This window comes from Leptonychotes weddellii, chromosome 12, assembly GCF_054177405.1.
Source record: "Leptonychotes weddellii isolate Sample4059 chromosome 12, ASM5417740v2, whole genome shotgun sequence".
NCBI lineage: Eukaryota > Metazoa > Chordata > Mammalia > Carnivora > Phocidae > Leptonychotes > Leptonychotes weddellii.
Genome location: NC_138380.1, coordinates 33,756,808 through 33,782,151, shown reverse-complemented (window position 1 = coordinate 33,782,151; position 25,344 = coordinate 33,756,808). Strand labels below are relative to the sequence as shown.

At 39.3% G+C, this 25,344-nt stretch overlaps 1 protein-coding gene across 6 annotated transcripts in view; it reads right to left on the bottom strand.

The window, feature by feature from the left end:
• DOCK4 (dedicator of cytokinesis 4) overlaps nucleotides 1-25,344 on the bottom strand; it is a 417,063-nt gene that overhangs the window by 184,249 nt on the left and 207,470 nt on the right. For all 6 annotated transcript variants that reach the window (XM_081800230.1, XM_081800232.1, XM_081800233.1 and 3 more), the window contains exons 9-11: nucleotides 7,936-8,017; nucleotides 6,599-6,659; nucleotides 2,572-2,704 (exon numbers count right to left, since the gene is read on the bottom strand). In XM_081800230.1, coding sequence (XP_081656356.1) covers nucleotides 2,572-2,704; nucleotides 6,599-6,659; nucleotides 7,936-8,017 — 276 coding nt within the window. The remainder of the gene's footprint in view (nucleotides 1-2,571; nucleotides 2,705-6,598; nucleotides 6,660-7,935; nucleotides 8,018-25,344) is intronic.

The following is a 25,344-nucleotide window of genomic DNA, read 5'->3' as shown; positions in this document are numbered from 1 at the left end:
AAAATCAAAGCTTCAAGTATGTGACTGAAATAGCTTCCAGGCTCAGATGAGGTATTTGTTACTGTTCCATATTTGAGTTCCAGATGGGTTAGGGATTCGGTCACACTAACAAATAGAAATTTCTTCCAAATTGTTTCTAACAGGCACTTCCTTAAAATGTTCTACTAAAATCACACTTTCTTCTTAATCTACAGTGACTGTTTTGATTGGTTGGCATGTTTCCTGAAACAGATTCATAATTTGCTGAACTGGCATTTTTAAGGGCATCTCTTTTCCAGCAAGAATAATCTAAAACCCTATTTGATGCTTATAAAAAACAGACAATAACAACCACAAAGAGCAATATGATTTATTTTTATGAGAGCGAGCATCTCCCATAGGCAGAGCTAGAATTCCTAGGTCTTCTTCAGTAGGCTACCTAATCAAGGGTGACGCATACGACCATTGGTCCTGTTTTCCCAATGGCGAGATAAATATAGGGCTTGTTACCCACACCTGGAAAGACTACTCTAAGAAATGATGAGACTGTTTATAAGGAATTCTAGTTTTCTTAAAAAGCAAGGCTACACAACAGCATCATTATCACATTACTACACAGCAGTGTCAAAATAACACCTGAAAGCATAGGACCTGAGACAGCTCAAGTTCAGGAGTCAGGGAGTCCTGACTTCAAATCTGGTTCCCATTCCAATTAGTCAGGTAAATGGGGGCATCATCTAGCCTCTCTGTCCCCTTACGTGGAAATCAGAGCCAACAGCATCTGCTTCATGGGTATGTCACGAGGATAAAGTCACAAGATACATGGAAAATGCTTAACACAGTTCCGCGCACGTAGGAAGCACGGTGTAAATGGTGGCCATTCTCCCCAGAATTACTTCAAATACATTATATTTTATGATCACCAGTAGAGTTTGGAAAGAGGATTATCATGGAAATTGAGGGCTGCCACATGATAAAAAGAGTAGTGAGCTGTACTACCCACTAGTTTCACCCCAAGTTTTCAAGTTTAAAATCAAGGTCACCGATCATATCCCTCTTAAAAGAGAATAGACAGGATTGCTGGTCCTAAACCACAGGCTACAGACAAATTTTTGTCAACTAATTAGCAAATGTGGGGCACAGGTCCCGGGGGCACTGGGTGGAGGATGGATAAATCCATGAAACCCTCCAGGAGTGGTCAAAAAACAATTTGAAGTCTATGTCCTACAGGCAGTGGTCCATTTGTATTAGCCTAACATATGAAAACTATTGGCATATGGTGGGTATATCAACTCCACAGACAGAAATGAAACGAAAGCAAGCCCACTCATGGAGGTGGCCAGCAGTATGGTCCTCAAACCAGGAATGAGGAAACCCCACCCTATCCCCCTACCCACTCCTCCTCTCCCCAGGGTGAGGATATCACTGTGTGTCAACTCTCCATTTCCAAACCTGTGGGGAGATGCTCAGGGTGGGGTGATCTGAAACCATGTGCATTTAAATAGTCAACTAACTTGGGATTTTTTTTTTTTAAGATTTTATTTATTTATACAGAGAGCACAATTGGAGTGGGGGGGCGGGAGGCAGAGGGAGAGAGAGAAGCAGGCTCCCTGCTTAGCAGGGAGCCCAGTGTGGGGCTTGATCCCCAGACCCTGGGATCATGACCTGAGCCAAAGGCAGATGCTTAACCACCTGAGCCACTCACAGGTGTCCCCTAACTTAGGATCTGGAATACATTAAGTGATTTTCTTAGAAGAATGCTATGAGCTGAACTGTTTCTCCCCCTAAAAAGAGAATACTGAAATCCTAAGACCTAGTACCTCAGAATGTAACCTTATTTGGACATGGGGCCTTTACAGAGGTAAACAAGTTAAATTTAGGTCACTGGGGTGGGGCCCCAACCCAATCTAACTATGCCCTTATAACAGGGGGAAATGTGGACACAGAGATGAAGGCAGTGACTGGGCAATGCATCTCTGGGTCACAGAACACCAAAATTTGCCAGCAACCACCAGAAACTAGGAGAGAAAGGCATGGGACAGACTGTCCCTCCCAGCCCTCAGAAGCTATCAGCTGAGCCACCACCCTGACCTAGGACTTGCAGCCTCCAGAACTGAGACCATCCCAACTCCCGAGGCTTAAGCCTCTCTCCTCTTCCTGGTACTCTGTTGGGCAGAGCTAGCCAACTCCTAATACAGGAAATAGAAGGGAAATCACCTACCTGCGCTTTCTCTTCCTAATTCTAATTAGTTTATGTTAAAAACTATGTCCGTTTTCCAAGAACAAATTAACTCTCTGAGGGTAAGGACAGGTTCAGTTTTTAAATTCAGAGGAGGTACTCTGTGAAGGAGACGGCCCACCCCACGCTGATCTGTTTGTATCCTTGGGTTCTTGATTTCGCAGTTCCTCTAACTGCTGAATGGTGACTTGTGGGCTCGCTTGCTGTGAGTTTTCAGATTGAGCTTCTTAGGGTGGCTCATAAACTCAACCCTCCCCCTGCTTTCCCATGACCCCCTTGGAGCTGCCTTCACCACGTGGGATCCACGTGTGCCTCGGCACCCACCCCAGCCCCTCCACGGGCGTGCTTCTTACATGTACACCTTCAGGATGAGGTCATCTTTTGTCTCTCCCGTCAGCAGGTCGGCAATGCTAAGAACTGCACAGCCAAAGGGGCGCCGGTACTGGACGCTACAGGCATTCTTTTTCTCTCCTGCTCCCATTCGACCTGTTCAAGTGAAAAGCAAACATGGCCCATGCAGCCATTTGACCGGTGCACCTTAAACAGATACAGAGGCCCTATCAAATGTAACTGGGCAATTAAAAGGGCCCAATTAAAAGATACTGCTTCAGTTCTTGACTCTCCTTTCCAAGCACCTCACTGTGTGACCTCGGGCTCATCGATGAAACTCTGGGCACCAGCTGTCACCAACGAAACATGGAGACTGGAGCAGATTCCATGTTTGGGAACCCTCCCCCAAGGACTCATGAAGGTAACCCAGGAGGTTCAGGTCAATAAATTCAATAAGGGTGCCCGTTTCATTTTTCTATTTTTAAAAAATTTCCAAACGTAAAGAACTATTTCAAATATTTCACCTTTGAAAGGAAGCAGTGTGAGATCCCCTGAAGGTAAAACAAGTAAGCAAAGATGAACAAATGAGCAGGCAGGCCCTTTTGCTGACCCAGGGCTCAGGCTGATTACAATTCAGCCAATGGCTGAAATCTCCTGGGATGGTTTTCACTCTGACACAGTTTTAACTTGTTTCAATTGTTATATATTTTTAAGTATGTTATTGAGATACTGTTTTAATTTATTATTATATTTGCCAATGGATTATTTGGAGACAGAAAGCAAAAATTATACTGAACCTGAAATATAATAAGTTAATGTGAGGAAAAATAATGAAAAAAATATGCAAATCTGTTTCCAGGTGCTTGGCAACAGATATAGAAGTTGTTTACCATCTGAGCAAAATTCTCCCATAGCACATCTAGAGGACTCCAGCACTTCCCAAATCCAATGTTAAAGAGGTTAAAAAAAAAGGGGGGGGGGGGATGGCAATATTCAGTTTGGCTTTCATTCATCAGTAATAAAGTAAAACTATCACGACCATGCATCATTTTTAGGGAAATGCTTACAAATAGCCTGAAAACTTCTTATTTTATCAGACTCAAAACTAAAAAAACATGCCAGTTGCCTTTTAGATGTGCAAAATTCAAAAAATCATGTTTTCATGACATGATGCTGTAATATGTGGCTAAATTTCAACCCATGTTTTAATATAAATTACACTGGCAAATCAAACACTTTATCATGTCATACTTGAATTTATCAACCAATTATACTTTTACTCACAAAACTGACAAATTTAAAACTCTGACCAATTGTGAAATGGGAAAAAAAAAAAGTCTAGGTTATCTCTATTTTGAATATTATTACAGATTGGATTAGGATGAAATATATCCTCCAATCCTTACCAATATCACGATTTATGTTTCTTGCTTAATCATTCCCTTGTAAATGCAAGACGACAAAGTGACTAGAAGATCTCTGAGTGGAGTATTTCAAAGTCATTTGACATCAAGCAAGAAGTTTAGTAGTTAAAAACAACCACAAAAACCCTGAAACTAATCACCATTATTTCCACGGACTCCTCTAGCTCTAAATTCCTAGAAGTTTAGGCAGGGTAGGACTAGCACCCTGATTTTTTGACCCCCTTTGGCTAGAACTGCAGGAAAGGAAAAACTGTAGGTGACTGGGGAGGACAGCCCCGTACGGGGGATGCAGGAAGTGCTCCCTCACAACTTGAAGACGGCAGGGAGGTTTCGGTCCCTCTCTGACCACTGGGCACCATCGCTCCTGGGCCTCCACACCGCTCATGTCCTCAGACCCTCATTTCTACTTTTCTTTCCCGGCTCTGCAGGCACCACAACTTAGACCAAAACTTTGGTCTAAGCACTGTGCTGAAAAGACTACTTGATGCCAGCCCTGGCGTTCCCAACTCTAGAATTAATAAAAGTTCACAGTTCTGGTCAGATTTCTAGGAAATTTCTCTAAGCAGAAAGGAAGGTAGGCATAGGGAAGTAGAAACAGAGAGGTGGGAAAACCTTTAGCAGGGTGGCCAGGAGGATACAGAACTATTTATTTCTCTTTTTTTCCCCTCCTCTTCTAACCAAAGATCCGGGCTCAGATTCTGAGCCAAGATGCCATCGCTCTCGTTCTCTGCAGCCGGTGAGGGTCAGCGTGCCCTTTTCTTACTAAAGCAGGTACAAGGGACATTCTAGAAAAAGTAAGAAGTATCTGTCCCTGATAGACAAGAATCCTCTGCTCCTTAATTTCATTGCAGCAGATGAAGCCTTGCCCTTTCTTAGAGTTTCTTACCTTCAATCTAATTTCTTCTCAGTCTCAAAATGTCAAACCAGTAAATGGGACCGGACTATCAGGCAGCTTTTGCAGTAATCTCAGTGAAGGATTAATTTGACCAAAGCTCAGGGGGGGAAGGGGGTAACAGATAATTTCTGATTCAACATTCATTCTGATGGCTTAACGATCATAATAATCTTAGGAAAAAAAATGCAATCACTAATGCAACACCACTTATTCAAAAGATAGCCACGTGACCGGTAACACGCACGCGGCTTCCTCAGCATTAGGGCCCCCCAGGCCGCAGGCATGCAGGGCCTGGAGCCCCCTTGCCGCATGTGTTTCTACCACCCAAAGCCTGCAGATACCTTCTAAAAATCTCTGAAAGCAAAAGGAGTTTTTCTCTAGATATTGTAGAAGATTATATTCAAATGCAATGTTTACATGAAGGTATCCAAAACCACATTTTACATGAACAAATGGTGAAATTATGAATTTGAATGAAAAGAACACACAAAGAATTATCTAACAAACTGCACCCCTGCCAGCTTTCTCTCGTAAATACTCAGCAGCATGCATTCCAACTTTTCCAACATTTTTAAAGATTCTTTTCAATTTTTTCCCATATATACTCACTTATAAAAAGAAAATTAAAATGAAAAAGCTGACTTTTTTTTTATTTCAACTGCCCCTCAAATCAAAAAATAGCATACAGTGAAAATGGGTTTTCAGAACTGATTTTTACAAGAAAAAATAGATAGAAAATCTATGTTAGAATGGCAACATGTTTTATAGTCTCTCCCGATGCACAATGCGGTTATCAGATGCATAAGATAAAAGACTATAAAAATAAAGATCATGATGCAGCATTGCATGGCAATATATGACTATCCTGCAGAAGTATTCCCAAGCAAATAATGGAGCACAGTCAGTGAAGAAGTGAAGAATCAGTTCCCAGTATCAGCTGGTTAGCTTTAATAGAAAAACTGTGTAGGCTATGCCATTCCTCATTATACCTAGCTCCTCTGCCATAAAATACCTGCTTTTAGAGGCATTTTATGAGTAAAAACAAGTGCACCTATTCTGGCTCTGTGGTGCAAGTTTGGTGTAGAACACCCAAAGCATGCTCTGCAAGATATTAATAAATGTTACATTATATAAATGTTTCCATGGTCAAATCAAATTTGGAGAAAGCTAGGGCCAACAAAGTTAGAGGCATTTTAATATTTCCCTGGAGGACTCCTGAGACCCTTTAATGAGCTGATGATATTATAAAAGTGGAAAAAGTATATAGCATTCAGGGTTTCATAACACTTGTAGCACTTTTTGCAGTAATGCTCTGTAGCATTCTGCACTTTGGAAAATGCCAATTAGTACAAAATTTTCATAAACTTGTAGGAAATCCAGATCCTAGAAGAAGTTTAATTAATGCTGTTAACAGAAATTAGAATTCATAAAGACAAATACCAAATTTTGAATCAAATATGCTTAGGGAGTCCAATAAAACAAAACAAAGCACAACAAACTACCTAATGACTTAAATGGAAAGAAAACAAGGTCTATTTATGATGCATGAGGAGGCTATCTGTGAGTTTGGGGAGGCAAGGGAATAATTTCCCAATGCGGTGATTCTTAAACTCCAAACTGGCTTTCCCTTCCTTCCGATCCAGACAGCAAAGAAATCACACCAACACGGCGACCTTTCAGCACCTCTTCCCCCTGCTGTGCACCTATCACACTGCCAAGTGTTGGACTTACCAATTCGGATAATGTGCACAGTGATATAGATGTCCCTTCTTAGCTCACTGCTACCTAAATCCTACCAAAAGAAAAAAAAAAAAGGATTATTTTAAAACTCATAATTTATATAGAAGTATGAAAGGTCACAGCACATTATTCCCACAAATAACATTAGAAAGGCAAAGATAATGTAGACATTCTTAATGGAATTTTGTAGCAGAAGCACATAATTCAAATCCTGTTCTAAAAATACCACCACAATCAACTTAATACTCTTAGTCTATGGATATCAAATAATGCTTAAAAAAAACAAAACAGCCCATTCTACAATAGCCAAATTATAGAAACAGCCCAAGTGTCCATCAACTGATGAATGGATAAAGAAGATGTGATACACACACATGCATGCACGTGCACACAATGGAATATTACTCAGCCATAAAAAAAATGAAATCTTGCCATTTGCAACAACAGGGATGGCGCTACAGAGTATTATGCTAAGCAAAATAAGTCAGTCCGAGAAAGACAAATACCACATATTTCTCTCATATGTGGAATTTAAGAAACAAAACAAATGAGCAAAGGGAAAAAGAGAGAGGGAGAGACCAAGAAACAGACTCTTAACTACAGAGAACAAACAGGGTTACCAGAGGGGAGGTGGGTGGGGGGGGGATGAGTTAAAACAGGTGATGAGGATTAAGGAGGGCACTTGCAGTGATGAGCACCAAGTGTTGTACGGAAGTGCTGAATCACTATATTGTACACCTGAAACTAATCTTACACTGTGTTAACTAACTGGAATTTAAATAAAAACATAAAAGAAAAATACCACTACAAGTTTACAGTGTAAGTCTACTGATGTCAAACAATACTTAAAATAAAAACCCATTCTTACTTTAATCTCTCACTCACTCATTCTTTAAACATTTATTAAGTACATTCTAATTGCCATTTGTCATGCGGACTATGACAGGCTCTAACATACACCAAAGGAACAGAGGTGTGTCTAGGATTCTGGGCACTACTGTACTTTGGTGTTTTTGTTTTGTTTTTTGTCGAGCACTTTTACTTTATTTTATTTTATGCTTTTTATTATGTTCAATTAGCCAACAGATAGTACATCATTAGTTTCTGATGTGTTCAATGATTCATTAGTTGCATATAACACCCAGTGTTCATCACAACATGTGTCCTCTTCAATACCCAGGCCCACAGCCCTGCCCTACTGTACCTTGTGTATTATTTACAAAGTTTAAGCAAAGTCACTATGTTCTCTCACAATAATTTATTTCCCTTAAGTAACATAAAGTACAATTAGAAGAATCCGCCTCCTAGAGGAAACAAGATCCACTTACCACAAAGAGAGAGCAATGTCGTTCTGGTTTATCTGGGGCTTTGGGAAGTCCGTTTCTATTCAGCCTCAAAAAAAATCTTTCACTACAAGAGAAAAAAAGTTTAATATTCTAAAAATTATTTAATATCTAAGGACTTCTCAGTCTTCTAGTTACTCTTCATCTTAAGAGGTAAACTCAGAACATATTAGGTCCTTCATTTGATGTTAAAATTGCTGATGTAAATTAGGAGCACGCCCAAGACAATAAACATTTGCTTCACTTTTGACAATACTGGCAAATCAGCAACTGCAAAAGCAGAAAACATAAATATATATGCAAAAAAAATTAACTTTTAAAAGAATAGGCTTCCATATCAGTGATATCATTCTTAGTACTCCAAAAAGTAGAAACAAATGCACTATGGGAAAAAAGAAATGACCTAACATGTTTTGTGTGTTTGTACCTAAGAGTATTGTTTTTCATGCTGAGTCATAGTATTTAATTAACATCATATAAGGACATCATCCTGCGTGGTAACCATCTAGTAGAAGGCTTAATTTTTTTTTTTTTTTAAGGCTTAATTTTTTGTGCTCTTATAAATCTATCATCCAAAACACCAAGAGAAGGCCCAAGAAATGAAACTTGAATTTGCACTGGTCCACAAAGGAAAAGGAGACCTCAAACTCCCCACAGAACTTTCATTTATAAATACACGGTCCCCAAATTCAATACAAACACAAATGCTATTGATAAGCCACTAATTCAAATCAATATATACTTGTGGACATCATTTAGATCCAAGGTAATGTTACCCCATTTATATTCAAATAAATAAAAAAATAAATAAGTAGAACAGAGGGGCGCCTGGGTGGCTCAGTCATTGAGCGTCCGCCTTCAGCTCAGGTCATGGTCCCAGGGTCCTGTGATCAAGCCCTGCATCGGGCTCCCTGCTCAGCAAGGAGTCTGCTTCTCCCTCTCCCACTCCCCCTGCTTGTGTTCCCTCTCTCACTGTGTCTCTCTCTGTCAAATAAATAAATAAAATCTAAAAAAAAAAAAAGTAAAATAGAAAGAATATCAGCCCGAGAAAAATTAATGTACCAGCAACCATGAGCTTCTGAATTTCAATATCCTGGTGCCTACGACAGAATCAAATGGCTGCCTGCCTCAGGCAAAGAACACACAGCCAACATCCACAGAATGCAATACTAGGGGTATTAGCACACGGTGTGGCCTTGGTCAGAGTAGCTTCAGCCTGGGGACCAAGCAGGGAAGAGAGTGTAGGGCATTAGTGAGGCTCAGAACTACCAACTCTCTCTCCATGCTTATTCACCACTCGATCCTTGCCTTAAATAATGGCTCTGTCGACCCAAATCTCCCTTCTCTCATACAGGGGAAGAAATGAGAGCCATAACCACATCTCTAAGGAAGCATATGGATATGAACTTATGACTGTTTTGCAACATTTTAATTCTCTTTTGTGATTTAAATCTAGATAGATACATGTAACAGATTCAACTACCTGGCTTACCTTGTTTTTTTTTTTTTTTTATTCTTACATTATACCCATTCCTGCCCTCGCATATGAGAAAGGGCAACCAATGCACATTTCTGTGGGGTCATTTCCACACCTATTATCTGTGGGTTTTTTGGGTATTTTTCCAGAGTGGTGACTGATGAGGTCTGAATGAAGAGAATATAAATCGCTGCAAGGATTCTCAAATGAAGCTGAAGTTCCCACATGATATAATTCTGAAGGTGGGGCTGGGAATAACAGATCCAACCGAGGATGCAGAGTTAAATTACTGTTACCCAATTGTCATCTACTATAATTCAAGGAGAAGGGCTGTAAGCTTTCTTCACAGTGGAAGAAAATTCACTATTATTTCAAATTTAAGATATGCTTAAAGGAAATGTGTAAAAATTCACCTTCAGATAAATGAATTATACTTTTATCATACCAGGTAATACTATTTTTGCAAGAATTCACCATTTGATGGCCACTCTGCTAAGGACTTTACAGGAATTGATCCTCACTATGCCCTTATAAAGACAGAACTACTATTATGCCCATTTTATAGATGGGAAAACTGAGAAATAGTAAATAGTTTTGTCCAAGATCACAGACTTGGTGCATGGCTGAGTACTGATTCTATCCCATGTGTTAATTCAAAACCTTTGCACTTCATATGAATACTATAAGGTAAATCTTTTCTCTGCTTTATAGAAATGAAGAGCAAATATTTCCAGAATGTTGAGATAAGAGAGGTCATTCATCTGCTCGGGACACCCACTGATTCAGTCAAGCCTGGTCCTAAGAATACAGGGTCACTCTCTCCCCACACCCTTCCTGGCCTCATGGGAATGAAAGAAGTGGAAATCTGGTGTAGCAAGTTTCACAGCAGTCCCTGGCTTAAAATAGTTCCTTGGTAGTTTGCTCAAGGAAACATACCTAGAGAAATAAATTGGGAAATAAATTATTTTATTAAACAAATGCAGAGCTCCAAAATGATTTAAGAACTTGGCTTTAGTTAATCAAAACTCCTGAGATTTAAGATTGGTATTTGGTTTTGCTTCTTACGCATCAAAAACGTTTATTGATGATATTTTAGCCCCAAACACAAGCAGTGTGACCATTTTCCCGTCTTCTGTATCACGGACAGCATGCGCTACTTTATATTTTTACATTTTTTTGAGATGCGCTTATGTTTGAGGCTCCTTTTTATCCCTACTGGAATGTTTAAAACAAATTTCACTTTATCTTCTGACAGGCCAGTCTAAAATAATGAATACCAATAAGATGAATATCCAAAAGTCAACAAAGCGTTCCAGATATTAAAACCTTAACTTTAATACGGATATAAAATACCTCTCCATATTTGCAAGTTTCATCAATATTCTGGTAAAGCAATGTTTCCTATTCTATTTCAGAAAGAGATTCTTTTTGCTCTGTCACTATTTTAATTTCACCAGTCTAGACAGAATCCTGTTATCCAAGTATTATACTATATCATATCCTGTTTCAGAAAGAATATCAATATGTACTAAGCCAATGACATCCCCTCGCTTAAGCATGCCTTAAGGGGGAGATAAAAATAGACTGACAATGGGTACTATGGAAAAATAACTCATGGGCAATTTTTTTAAAAACCAGACTTCTATTAAAAGGAAAAAGAAAACCTTTGTGGCCAATGAAAAAAGAAATCTTTTTTATTCACTTAGTGACAAGTTATTATACAAACTCAAATCAGGTTCTCTCCAGCTTTGGTGACGCAGCAACTCTAAGCAGAAGGCTGACCTACAGCAACACATTCAGACTCTTCGAATTACAAATAAATATCCCCCCACCCCAAGTTTGGAGAATACCAAAATGTATGCCTTCAAAGCTGGGGGAGAAAAACCAAACAAATCACTGACATTTCACTCTGGTATATCTTCTACAATTCTCTCACAAACTTTCGTGGCCATGCACAAAGGCATTTTCGAGACTCTACTGTAAGGAAAAGGGTGATGTCTATGACTAGAAAACAAAAATAGTTTTTGTGAGCTTTTTAAAAAACGTCTTACGATAAGATGTGAAAACCTCAATTATGTTGTTTACATTTTTTTCCTAATCATAACATGTGTGTGTGTTTCTTGCTAATACATTGTGAGTAACTAGAGTACAGGGTGATCATCATTAACCTTTACATCCCCAGCGGCTAGCCAATGATGTGGTACTGCCTCAGTGTTTAATTAAAGACTGAACAAATAACAATCTTTTAGGGAAAAAAATACAACACAATCCAAATAACTGGGGAGCTTTATTTACCTCCCTAAGTTTCCCTCTCTTCCCCATAATGTCCTTTACTTTATGATGAGAAATGCATGAAATTCTCCAAAGAGACATTTCAATCAATGGTGCCTCCCCACCAGATGTGAGAGTCACCTAATTAACTTCATGGCACCCCCAGATTCTAGATCATGCTTTTAACCTTGTCCCCATGCACATTTTGTATCTTTATTATATTAAACATACAGTAATGGAAAAACCTACAGTGACATCATATATTTCCAAATGAGAATACGGCGTCCTTCTTTATCATCAAAGAATGAATAAGCAAATAGAAACAATTCCAGAAACACTGAGAAATGTGAGTTGATATTACCAGCAAAGGGGGGGAAAAAGTCCTCATTTGACTTTTCCATATACTGCCATGTTCTCCCAGAGGAAATTTCTCCCAGAGAAATTTAGTGTCCACCTGAATTCCGTGTGTGAGCCATTATAAATCATTCTATATCATAAATCAACAAAGACAGATTCTTTCTTTGGAAAGAAAGAATAAAAAACCATAATTATTTATTATCTATGACTTGCCTTCTTCTAACAAGGATTTAAGGAAACCAAGATGATGAAATAAGAGTGTAAATAAGCATCCCCAGGACGGCGCCAGGGGAAAATTAGTACAGGTAAATATTACCCTGTTCTAGGCACCACGATTTACACTTCACATGGATTTTCTCACTTACTTCTCACAACCGCCCTACATGGTAGGAACCACCTCCATCCCTACTTTGCATATGAGAAATCTGGGGCTTGGAGACATTAGGTAAATTGGCCAAACTTACATGATCAGCAAGGGTGGAGCCAGGAAATCAATTATTCAGGGCCTGACTCCAGAGTCTCAGCTCTTAACCACAATGCTAAGCTGTACTTAAAAGAACAGATTACCTTGAACTAAGGAGAGCAAGACTAACCATGTCATGTGAATGGAGGGTTTTTATTATGAATATTTTCAATAAAATAACAAATAATAATGAAAACGCATGAAACTGAAAATGAATGAATGAATGAATGAATGAAGCAAGCCACAAACGCATCTGTGTTTAGGGAGTTTACGTCTGTGCACCTGCTCAGCTGTGCTACCGTATTCCAATATACTCAAAAAGATCTCTGATAATGAAGAGTGTATTTCCATAGCAGAGTTTGATAGAAAAGTTCTTACCAGTGATCAGATAATGTGGGGTGTACAATAGGTATGTGAAGCCCTCTGATGTCTTCTGTTCCCATTCTCGGCAGGACAGGATGCTCTGGTCTTCTTGCCCCTCTGCCTGTCATAGCCACTGAGAAGCAGTCACCCTTCCGTAGGAAAGGCCTTGCCTTGGGTCTTGGAGGCCTGCAGGCCAGATGTGGGAGGGTGCTCCCAGCCTTCTGAGTCATCCTATCAAGTGGCTCTCCCATAGGGTGTTCCCAGGATAAGCAGTTGGCTTCAAAGAGCAATGCACCTAAAATTAGGAATGGCCAACGCCAAGGAGACTTTTCTATTTCTCTGTATGGATTCATGTTTACCTCTCTGTAGTTCCCATCTTGTAAGAAGCAAAACTGCCTGGTGATTTCAGGCTACGTGAAAATTACACAACCTGTACTTCATCCAAAAATATATGAGTGGGGAATATCTTGGGTTGAAACACGTGATGTGAAAGATTAGTAGCCTAGACTGATCCATCTACAAAAAATTACAAAGAATATTTCCAAAATCATTTGAACAGTTAAATCACTGAAACAAATGTAGGATCCCCAGAGTAACAGTAACAGAAGAGAGAAAACACTTAGATGCTCATGTTCTGGTAAACTAATCAGAACTGTCTGGTTCTTTTACACTCATACTTTATGAAACCATTTGACCAAAAACTACTCCATGTAGTAGTGCCTTTGAAAATGCAAAGTCACTTGTTTTAAAGTTAACTTTGCTGTGTGTAAGAATAACAATTGATATCTACTCGATGACGAGCAGAAGCGAAGGGAGATGCGCCAGGAGCCAAGGCAGAAACAGTGGGAGTGAGAGGACAAAGGCAAGAGTGAGAAGACGTAAGGGCATGGCTTAGCTGTGCTCATTCCAGAGCCTCTATCCACAAGGCAAGAGAATGCAAACATATGGTGATTTCATGCTTCTATTTCACTACTTCTTCATTTTCTCAAATGCTTTCTGACTGATGAACAGTGTAAGATATTGCCAACAGTCTGAGGGGGACCGTTACCATGTTCTTTCCTAGAACAAGTGGCAAAGGACAACTCAAAACAGGAAGGCTCAAGCAACTTTCTAAACGTGGACTAACACCCCCCGTGAGCTGGTGCTATCGCCGTTCAGGCAAGACTCTGGGGAGGTGGGTGGAGGCTGGGCTGGCCACTGGACCAAGGGCTTCAGTGCTCACTGTGGCACAGAGGAAAGATGAAAGGAATGCTCAGTGGGAACAAGAGATACTTGCCCGCCTTCTCATCCAGGGGCTCCTAAGCCAGGTGTGCGTAACATGCTCTTAGGAGCTGTATAAAACCCAGGCCCTACCCTGGACATCCTGACTTACTAGGTCAGGATGGACCTAAAAGCTCCCTGCATGTATAAAAGCCCAGTCATGTTTAAGGACCACTGTTTTGACCCAAATACCCGACAAGTTAGAATTGCTGGCTGTCTTTTACAAGAGTCATATATACCAGAAAACAGGCAATGCGTGCCTGGTACCTTCAGGCCAAAGACTTTTTGCTTTTCTTCTCCCAACCACATGACCAGACAAGGGACAGTTTCTCCTTGGCAATAAATGAAAGCAACTCCTCAAGCAAGACTTCCTAAATAAAGCTATTAATGTGCTTTCTAATTTTAAAACTGAAGCAACATTAGGGTCATGAGCTTTTTACTGATTATAGGGAAATGGAAAGAGAGTGATTGTCGCTACCAAGGTTTCTGGAGTTCACCTAAAGAGTAGACAGATTCTGAGTTTTCTGTTTTTAATATGAATATCCATGCCCAGATTTACCCTAAAAATATTTGAGGGTGAGGGACTAAGCAACCAATTAATGTGATGGCTTTGTCAGGATAGCAAAGGATTTTTCAGTTGAATGATACAAGGGGAGATAATTTTTTAAACTATAGTCAACTCTATTGCCAATTCTGAACATCATGCTGATTCTTTCTTACTACTTAAGATGACTGAAAAGCACTTCATGCTATTTTTCTTTTCAGAGAATAAAGCTATCTGAATCAAAACTCTTTCTAGAAAAGTGTAACTCAATGAAAAAAGGAATTCCATGCTTTTTAAAGTTATAAATAAGTGATATACATATCACCTGCCATTTCACATTGCCTGTGCCATCCATCATTGACTGATGAATTTTAAAAAATGATCGACGTTGACTTGATGTTGACGTTGATCTGAGAAAAACAGTAATGACTATAAGTTCAAAAGAATTGAGACCCCAGAAATCCCAATGTGGAATTCAAGTAATATCCTTAGAAATAGCTATACCATTTGGGAAACTCAGGGAAATACTTGCTTGTACCATCTCTAGAGAACTCATTAAAAATTTCACTAGAAAACAAGTTTCTCAGAGAAATAACAAAAAGTAGGCAATGATAGGACCTGGTCAATAGAAACAGGAACCATGAAATAAGAAGGCCTATATAGGCAGAATATCTTATGCTTATTCTTCTGGGAATTTACCTAATTTGATCATTATAAATACTGTATTTTTGACACACCGTGAGGGAGGAAACACTCTGGTCTATGCACGGTAATTATTCTGACCTTTCTAACAATGCCTCTTTGTTAGGGAAAGCACCTGTAATAAGAAATCTTGAAAATAGTGCAGCCTGGAGCTTAAATATACTCTGGATTGAAGCACGCAGTTCCTTGCAAGGAAATCTTAAATGAAAACAGAATAAATAATAAAACTGGAAGTAAGTCAAGCCCTATAAAACCACTAAGTGCAACACATCTTTCATGCATTTATTATCTCAAAAAGATGTTCTATTTTTTAAAAGAAAATAACAAAAAATCAAATTTCCTTTCAACAATTTACTGACAGATTCTTTGTATTCATTACAAGTTTAAAAACTGAAAACTATCTAAATCATTATGAAATACTATTTATTAGCTAGATGACACTTGCAATTGGGTTTTTTAAAGGTGAAATGATTTAAAAAAAAAACAAAACAAGACAGCTACAAAGTGTCTAACCTGATATACAAATGTTAATGTGTATAAGAACAGGTACATTACCTTCCATAGAGGTTATAGTTTCCATAAGTTTGAGAAGGAGCCAAAGGCACCAAAAAAGTTAAAATGCATTGCTTTAGACACTGCAAATATTTTTGTGAAATGGAAACACTATATTGGTTAAAATACAAAGAGATGGTATAGAAACTGTCTTTAAAAATACTTGACTTAAAGCTTAAGAGTATTTTCAGTAGCATTAGAATCCAGGTTCTGGAAGGACAGGGATTTTTTTTTTCCTGTATTATTCATTGACGTGTCCCCACTTGCCCAGATCAGTGCCTGGCTCTGAGGAGGACAGCAGTAATTGTTTGCTCAATGAATGAACATCAATGACTCAACAGCAACAGTGTGAAATCATGCTCAATGGAAATAAAAAGAAGACCTAGTCTCTGTTTAACTTGCAGTCAAAAATCTCTAAATAGAAATACTGAGGAAAAGGCACTGTATATGTGTCTGCCAATTTTTATTCACATTTTTTAGCATGACAGATTTTGCAAATGATGCTCCCATAGGGACAGGTCCGACAGTGTGCTTCTGATGCACACAGAGTACCACGAAATAACTCCATCAACACTCCGGAAGCCCTCAACACCTCGAGTTCTCCCTCTCACTGATAAGCACATCCCTACCAGAGTAGAAGGATGACAACAAAAATGAAGACAATAATGGCATGATCTTACAATGTGTTGCCTCAACAACAACAAAAGACTTATAAGCTTCTTTTAACCGCATCAATGCCCACCAAGTGGACACAAAAAGATGATGAGGTTTGGATAAAGTCTTATCTTCAGAATAAGAGCCAACGAGGGCCCTATCATTCATTATTCCTCTGTCAGTGCTCAACCGTCTTACAACAGAAATGGCACCGAATACCAAAGAAGTCCTTGGGAGATGGGTTGCTCAGTGTGACTGTAACTTCTTCAGTGGGGAACTTAGGAAAATGAAATCGGAATTCCCTACAAGCAGCAAACACAGCGCAGAGCAAGAAAGAGATGACCAGCTTCTTGGTAAAAAGAACACCAACCCAGTCGTCTTTCAAAACACAGGAAGAGGGGTAAAAGGACCTTCTGGTCACATTCTCCAAGACTACACTGTCTAAGTAAGAGGAGGCAAGGAGCCAGAATGAGTGGGGAGAGCTAAGAATGAGAAAGCCAGTTCTGAATCCACGGACTCTGAGTTTTCAGTTTTCTGCCACCTTGAATTTCCAGCCACTTATCGTTACAATCACGTTTTAATTTGCAATTTGAAAAATAAATGGAATTGTAAGGCTCTTAAAATGCTACGGATAAAAAGAGTGGATGGCTTCTGCCCTGTGTGTTCTCAGCACGGATGAAGTTATTTCTCTGCTTTTGTTTTAACTTAGATCTGCCTCCTGGTCCGTTTCTTAAAATGTCCCCGATGAAAGACATCACCACATCTCCAAAGCGATTATTTGTTGTTATTTTTTTTAATACGTGACACAGAAGTGTGACCAAAGGGGAAGCAAACCACAAAATCCGATTAACTCCAAAGTGACGACGGTCACAATTTTCAGGCACCTGCTGGAAGAATTAAGTGATGGAAAAGAAGAGAGAGAGTGGGAAGCGGTAGCACCTTTAAACAGGAGGCCCCAGGGGAAGGTCACTGTGGGTCACTAGTGGACAGACGCCCACAGTAAGATGTGTGCCAGCACGTCTAGACACAGCAGGAAACGCTCTGAGCCGTACAGCATAGCCCACGTTGCCACAATCCAAGGAGGAGTTCTGAACGCCTTCTTCATCTATTTTTGTTCTCCAGCAGAGTTGTGCTCCCTGCATGTATGGCCAGACTTTGTCTCTACACTGTTGCCGTGCTTTGGAGAGGTTACAATTTTGAGTTAGCTTCGTAACCCAAAACTCTAAGAAGAGTTCTGCCAGCTACCTTTCAGCATTCACAAACCGTAAATGCTCTTCATTTATGATAAAAATATCAATGCTGAACTCATGTGATCACACTCTAATCAGTTGCAAATGATGTATGAAATGAGAAATTCTAGCACAGTGCTCAGAAAATTAAAATTTCTGATCCGCTCTCTTAACTGTGTTATGTACAATACGTACAATGTACTATGATGCATACAACACAGACACATTTTTCCTAGGCTGGGCTGAGCAACCATTCTCTCTGACAGCTGCCTTCTATAAGCTCTTGAAAAATGTTCCCAGTACCTGCAAAAACAAAACAAAATGCCACTTCTTTAATTTCCTTTAAAAAATGAAAAGACTATTATTAGATCACATCTGCCTCGGAAGAGACCTATCAGAAGCTATGGCTGTCATTTCTTTGCTTCTCCTCATCATGATGCTAGATTCCCAATCTTCTTGCTCTTTTCCAACTCTGATGCTTCAATCTCCATCTCGCCAGCACCTGCTTCGGACCCCGACTTCCTGAGCACCCCTGGAATTAGCTGTGTAACTTGGGAGCCAGGATTCACTACCCCTTTCAGACGTCTCTCTTCCGAGGGGCCTCACCACACACAGCAACTCTATTACTCCTCACTAACTCACTTCCTACCACACTTCTGCTCAGCGTCCGCTCACCATGTTCCTGTAAATCACTTTCAGCCCCCACTTCACTCTCTCTTTCGCTCTCCAGTGACAGGAGATCTTGCTTCCCAGCCTTACCTATACAAGATCAAGGTCACAAACCCAGTCTCTCCATCTCAACATTTTCTGTACATTTCACTGCCCTCACCTCCCTTCCTCCCACGTTAGAAGCGGTGCCCTTCCTCTCAAAGTAGATTCCTTCCCCTGCATCCTGGATCCCTTCTGCCATTTGCTCCAGGATTCGTCTTTGAATCTCCAGTAAGGTCTCATTCTGCTAGCACACAACAGATGCTCCCATGTAGCCTGTGTCATGAGGGAATGAATGAACAACTGAATGGGTAGAGGTAATCTGTCATTCACAGAACTGTTGCAATTCTTCACTTTTGAGAGGACACACCTGTACCAATTCAGAGTTTCTGGGAAGCTGGTGCTAATGAAGACACAGGATTTTGCTTGAGCATGTAAGGTATTTCCTCTCACAGAATCTTTATTCATCTGCTAACAGCTGCTCCTTTGCTTTATATATAAGTCAGAGCTTATGCTTTAAAGGTAGTGTTATAACGCACATATTATAAAATACTGAATGTCCTAGACCTTAGGAAAACATTCCTCTCAAGCTGTGCCAAATTCATTATCAGGGATATTATTGTCAGTTTATATAAACCCAGGAATATTACTGTAGGCAGAATGGAACCAAGACCATCCATGCAACTAGTGACTAGACCCCAGATTAATAAACCAGTCTTCTTCTTCATTGCTTGTTTGCCTACGTGCAGAAATCATTTCAAGCAGGTAACTCATTAACCATACACACTATATATATATATATTTTTAAAGATTTTATTTATTTATTTGACAGAGACAGAGACAGCGAGAGCAGGAACACAAGCAGGGGGAGTGGGAGAGGGAGAAGCAGGCCCCCCGCCGAGCAGGGAGCCCGATGCGGGACTCGATCCCAGGACCCTGGGATCATGACCTGAGCCGAAGGCAGTCGCTTAACCAAATGAGCCACCCAGGCGCCCACCATACACACTATATTGATAAAAGTTAAACCAAGAACCCATATACCTACCACAGGGAACCCATAATCATTAAATTAGCTCCACTATATGGCTCCACCTATCCTTTTCTTCTGACTTTGTTTCTCATTTTTTTTTCTTCTTCTTCTTGCTGAAGTATTTTAAAACAAATCATAACCCTGATGCCATTCTGTTTACTAGTAAGTCTCTCTGAATCTTACCTAAACTATAATAACTTGTACCTAAAAAAATCAACAATAATTCCTTATAAAATATAAGAATTCAAGACCAAATACTATTTATCATTTCTGGTTATGTTAAAGTATATTTCCTATTTGGGTTTTTGAAAATCGTAATCTTTAGAGCTACCATTTACTGACCAATTACCAGGTGTCAAGCATTACACTATGAAGTGTATCTGTTCTCCCATTTAATCCTCAAATAATCCTGAGAGGAAAGTGCTATTATCATCTTCATTTAGGAGGTAATTAACAGCCATAAGAAAAATGAATTAACTCACCCAGGCTGATTCAGCTACTGAATTAAAAAAAAACAAAAAACAAAAAAACCCCAGGCTCTCTGACACCAGAGCTGGGCCATTTATAAACTATACAGTGGTGCCTCTACCAGATATGGGAAGATACGTGTCTTGAGGACGGAGATACATTCAGACGTACTTCATAGTTCTGTATAAATTCACATTTAAAAAAACCTGTGCCCCACCAATAATATTCACTACTTATCTTTTTCATAAATGACAGAATTACGATGATATACTAAAAAAGAATGTGATTGTGGGCAACATAAAATTTACATGGAAATGGGGCATTTCAAAGAAAATGAAGACTTTGTATGTATTTCTCCTACCATGTATGATGGTAGGAAAAATACATAACTTCAGGAAAGAATGCAAATAAGGTACCGACAGAAAATAAATTTTATCTGAATTTAACTACTATGAAAAGACTTTTGGAATTGAATCACCAGAATAAGACTTTCCAGGAGTACTACCCTGCTGCTATTTTCTCAAATAAAAGCCCAAGCCAGCAGCATGCACGCATGAGCAGCCCTGTACTAAGCTAAGTACCCATTTGTGGCACTTAGGTCCGATTAAATAAATTCTCTGATGAGAATGAAATACAGTAATAATAGATTAGTCGTGAAACAAATTTACAGCTTTAATTAATGAAGCCTTAGGATACATCAGTAAACAAAGTAATGAAAGTTATAAGGGAAGTAGTCAGCCAGTGAACGATGTCATTTTCATTGGCCCATATAACTTATAGTCTGTTGTAGATTAATTGACACATATCCACACAGGGAGGATATGAATGAGTACACACATGCAGAGCTGTACAGCCTGTGGAAAACGGAAACACCGGGAGTACTCCTGTCACCAAACTGTTCAACAACCAATTTTAAATGCAAGCCAAAGGAGACATTGTAGCATATAATGTTAACTAGTTTGATTTCTTTATATATAGAGAGAGAGACATATATATAAATATATGCATATATTAAATATATATGAATATATACATATTTAAAAAAAAACCTCCTGATATTCCCAATCCTATAGCTCAGTTTATGCACATCCACATCCTTCCGCAACCCTGTCCCTTTCTCTGGCCCCTGGCTCATCTCCCCGCCTGCAGTCTCAAGCCCATTTCCTCATGCCTCCGAAGGGATACTGATCCACCAAAGACTTCCCCTGTCCTCTGAGTGCAGCCTCTCCTTTGTTACTAGATCCTTCCTGTCAACAAGCTCATTTTCTCTCCCATTCCGGTTTCTTAAAAAAACAAATCCTCAACAAACCCCTTACCACACACTGGTGAATAAAACTTGGTTGAGGACGAAAACAGGATATGATAAGTACGAAAGATGAAGAGAATGGGTGTAGAAAAGTGATTCAGAGTACTGACACCTGATGAGGCTGCAAGTTAAAATACCAGCCACCCGACATACCAGCTCTGTCACCTATTAAATCACTCTGTGCCTCAGTTTCCCCATCTATAAAAAGTGGGGAGAGTAATAGTACCTACCTCATAGGGTTGTTACAAGGGATAAATAAGTAAATATTTTTAAAAGAGCTTAGAACAGTGCCTGGCACATCATATGCATTATATAAGTGCTTTGTTAAATAAATAGAATAGAAAAGAAGAAAATAAAACAAAATAAAATTACGGATGGTATCTAGGGAAATGACTGCCTGACTTTTCCAGCTATATCCTTGTAGACTGAGGAAATTACAAACTTTCAACCAGACAGATGTTCTCGAAAACCACTTTACTCATATAAAACTTAATTTATCAAACTCATTTTTCTACTGATTATGTAAATGTCAAGACCGTACAAAACTCAGATAAACTAAAGTATGTTGTATTTCCTGACAGTTGAGTCCAATGTAGCTTTATCTGCAGGGGGCTCTGGGCTGGTGCTGTTACACAAACAACTGAGGAAGGTAAGCTGGAAAAGAAGGACAGGGTAGGTGTATGTGAGCAAGATGGTGTCAGAGGTTGACTAAGTCTTTGCGATTACTTACAGCAAGAGTTGTCTTGCATCAGAGGCCTAACATTCAGGGGCACCTTCGGATAGAAATTGTTTTGAGATAAAATTAATGGGCTTTCTAAGTACGACCCAGCTTCAGTGACAATTTAAGTTTGTTGTTGGAAAACGTACCCTTCCTGGTATTGAGGAGACACATGCGGGTCATGGTTCCATTGAGTGAACCAGGAGGTGACAATTTTCATATGTTATTTCCTTTTGCATTTGCTATCTCCAAGTACTGCTAAGCTACTTATCACTGGCGCAAAGTAAGAGTCAATGATACTTTGCTTTCCTTACAGTACTTGAGAAGGACTCAATTCAGAAAACCAATTTCTGTAGCACAGAGTACTTCTGTGGCCCTGTGTTAGGTTTAGTATTATCATTACCAATAATTTATAACAGCTTATTATTAAGACTACCAGTCTCTGAAGGTCTAACTCTGGCCAGTAAAATCCTGCTTGACTATGCAAACTTTCTGTGCCTTGGTTTTCTCACCAATAATATTAGTGCTGATGATATTTTTAAAGCACTTAGAATGAAGTCTGGAAAATGGTTAGTGCTCAGTAAATATTGGCTGTTTGGGGGCACCTGGGTGGCTCAGTCGTTAAGCGTCTGCCTTCGGCTCAGGTCATGATCCCAGGGTCCTGGGATCGAGCCCCGCATAGGGCTCCCTGCTCCACGGGGGCCTGCTTCTCCCTCTCCCACTCCCCCTGCTTGTGTTCCCTCTCTCACTGTGTCTCTCTCTGTCAAATAAATAAATAAAATCTTAAAAACAAAAAATACTGGCTGTTTGCTTCTTAGAAGAGGAAAGTTAAAAAGAAAAAAAAGTCCCAACCAGTTGTCTGCCTTGTGGGAGGAACAAACATCTACCTCTCCTCATCGTACCTCCACCCGCTGTGCACATGTTGGCCCTTCTACCTATACCCGGACAAGGTAACTTCTTGTGATTAATGGTCAGGATCAATGCTATAAATATTACACTTAGAATGTGTTTTATTTTTTGTATATTACAGCACTCATGATCTTTAACAACAAAAGCATTCACTTAAATATACCATCTTTTGTCTACAGATTTACATTGTTTGGACTGGACTTGGAACTCAGGAAAAAAAAATCAAATGATCAGATTCCTCAACAAAGTAATTACGAGAAAATTTAAGAGGGAGAGAGGGAGGGAAACTAGCTGAAAAGTGACTTGCGAAACTTATCAACCAGCTGTAATACATCTTATAATTCACAAATTCCTTATCTGGGAGTCCAGATAAGGAATTTGTAAGGATTGCAAATAAGGAATTTGGGATTCCAGATAAGGGTTCCAGACAAGTGCTAACTCCAGATAAGGATTCCAGATAAGGAATTTGTAAAGTTATATGAGTCAATATGGGAAAACTGAAGACTGGCAGGAGATGGATATTTGATCAGAAGGGAATATTAATTTCTTAGGCAGTAATTTCTTTGGAATTCCCCTTTTTAGGGATATACCCCAAAATATTTACATTTGAAAATAGGATGTCTGGTATTTGCCTCCAAATAACTTGGGGGCAAGGAGGAGGACCGGAAAGGGGTATGGTTAAAACAAGACCAGGTCTGAGCTGATCACTGTTGAAGCTGGAGGCTGGTACAGTGAGCTTTATGATACTATTCTACCTTTTCACACATCTGAAATTTTCTAAAAAAAAAAAAAAAAAGTTTAAAAGAGAAATGTAAGTTGATTTTAAAATACCCATACATCCCACACTGTTGGGCCTAAGAAGAAACACAATTTCTCAAAATCATATTTTACCTTTATAATACCTTTTTCTGAAAAGATGCAAATACTTTACACTCATGTGGTAGGCTGGGAGCAATGAGAGAAGCCAGATTTGTCACCAGTTTCAGGATGAATGAAAAGACAGAGGCAAGTAAAGGGGTCAGGGGCGGCAAAGGTCAACTGCAAAGACCAGAATCAAGTCTGGTCTCCAGATCTGCACATCCTAAGGCCTCTTTAAAAGGTAATGGTGATATTGCCCTGTGCCCTCAATGGAACCAAAGCTACTCACAGCAAGGTTTTGAAAACTCCCTAAAAGAATCATCACTGTGTTGCCCAAGGTCTCAGAAAATCAAGAAAATAAATCTGACACGGTTCCATCACCTCGTAAGCATATATATTCATTCTTATTCTTTTGCTGATCATCTTTACGGTGATTACGGGTGCAGAAGTAGTGAAGAGGGATTTAGGCTTAATTTCTTCTAGGGTCACTACTTATCAGGTGGATTATCAGAGGAGTGTGTGTGACAGAGGCAAGCGGGAGGGGAAGACAAAGAAAACGGGGAGGGAGAAGAGAGAGGCAGGAACCTATAGGAGCCCAACCACGTCACAGAGCAGGAAAAAGGTCCAGCTCCCGGTCTGAACTTGGGGACCACAAAAACATATTTTGGGGATCATGCACCCAGGTTATTTTCCTACTTTCATCAAGTACATAGGAATAAAAGAAGGGGAACTCTGTTGCTTAAAACCTAAAAGGATGTTTCAGGAAATTTCAAAATGTTTATAACAAGACAAAACTAAGAGAGCGGCTAATATTAATCCTAAATTAACACACTCCTGTGGTGATACAATGTGAACATTAGTGGCAAAGGGGAATTTATATAGTCTTCAAAACCTTAGCTTAACAGGAATGAGTAGAAGAGTGACCTCATTTCTCCCTTTTACTTTTCCTATAGTTTGTTAAATATTTTAGAGACAACATATTATATAGACAATGGTATGAGGAATTTTTGTTAAACTACCTGGAAACCAAGCTCTCTAAGACACATTTCAATATGTTAGCAAGTGTTATCTCTAAATAATCTTTCACATTTCTAAAGCAAGTGCTAAGCTGCAATTTGGATCTATTTTTCAAGCCTTTATTTTCTTCCCTTTTTAGCACTGCTGGTTTGTGTTTCTAACTTACTGATTCATTTCCTTTAAAAGTGTATAAAGCAGATTTTGAAACTATTATCATTGTTATTTACACATCTTATAAATTCTGTCCTTGCTATCCAAAAATACTATCTTTAAATTCTGTGGATTCAGTCCACTTGTCAAGAATAGAAGGTACCCTTACTAGTAGGTTATGATTAACACAGAAATTAATTCACTGAAGATTTTATGGCTATAAATGCTTTAAAAATAAACTTCACACATATTTCTTAGAGAAAACAAGTATTTTTATTTTTTAACCAGGAGAGAAATACTCCAGAATTATTTTGTGTTTATTTTTTTAAATTTTTTTTAAATTAACATAATAATGTAT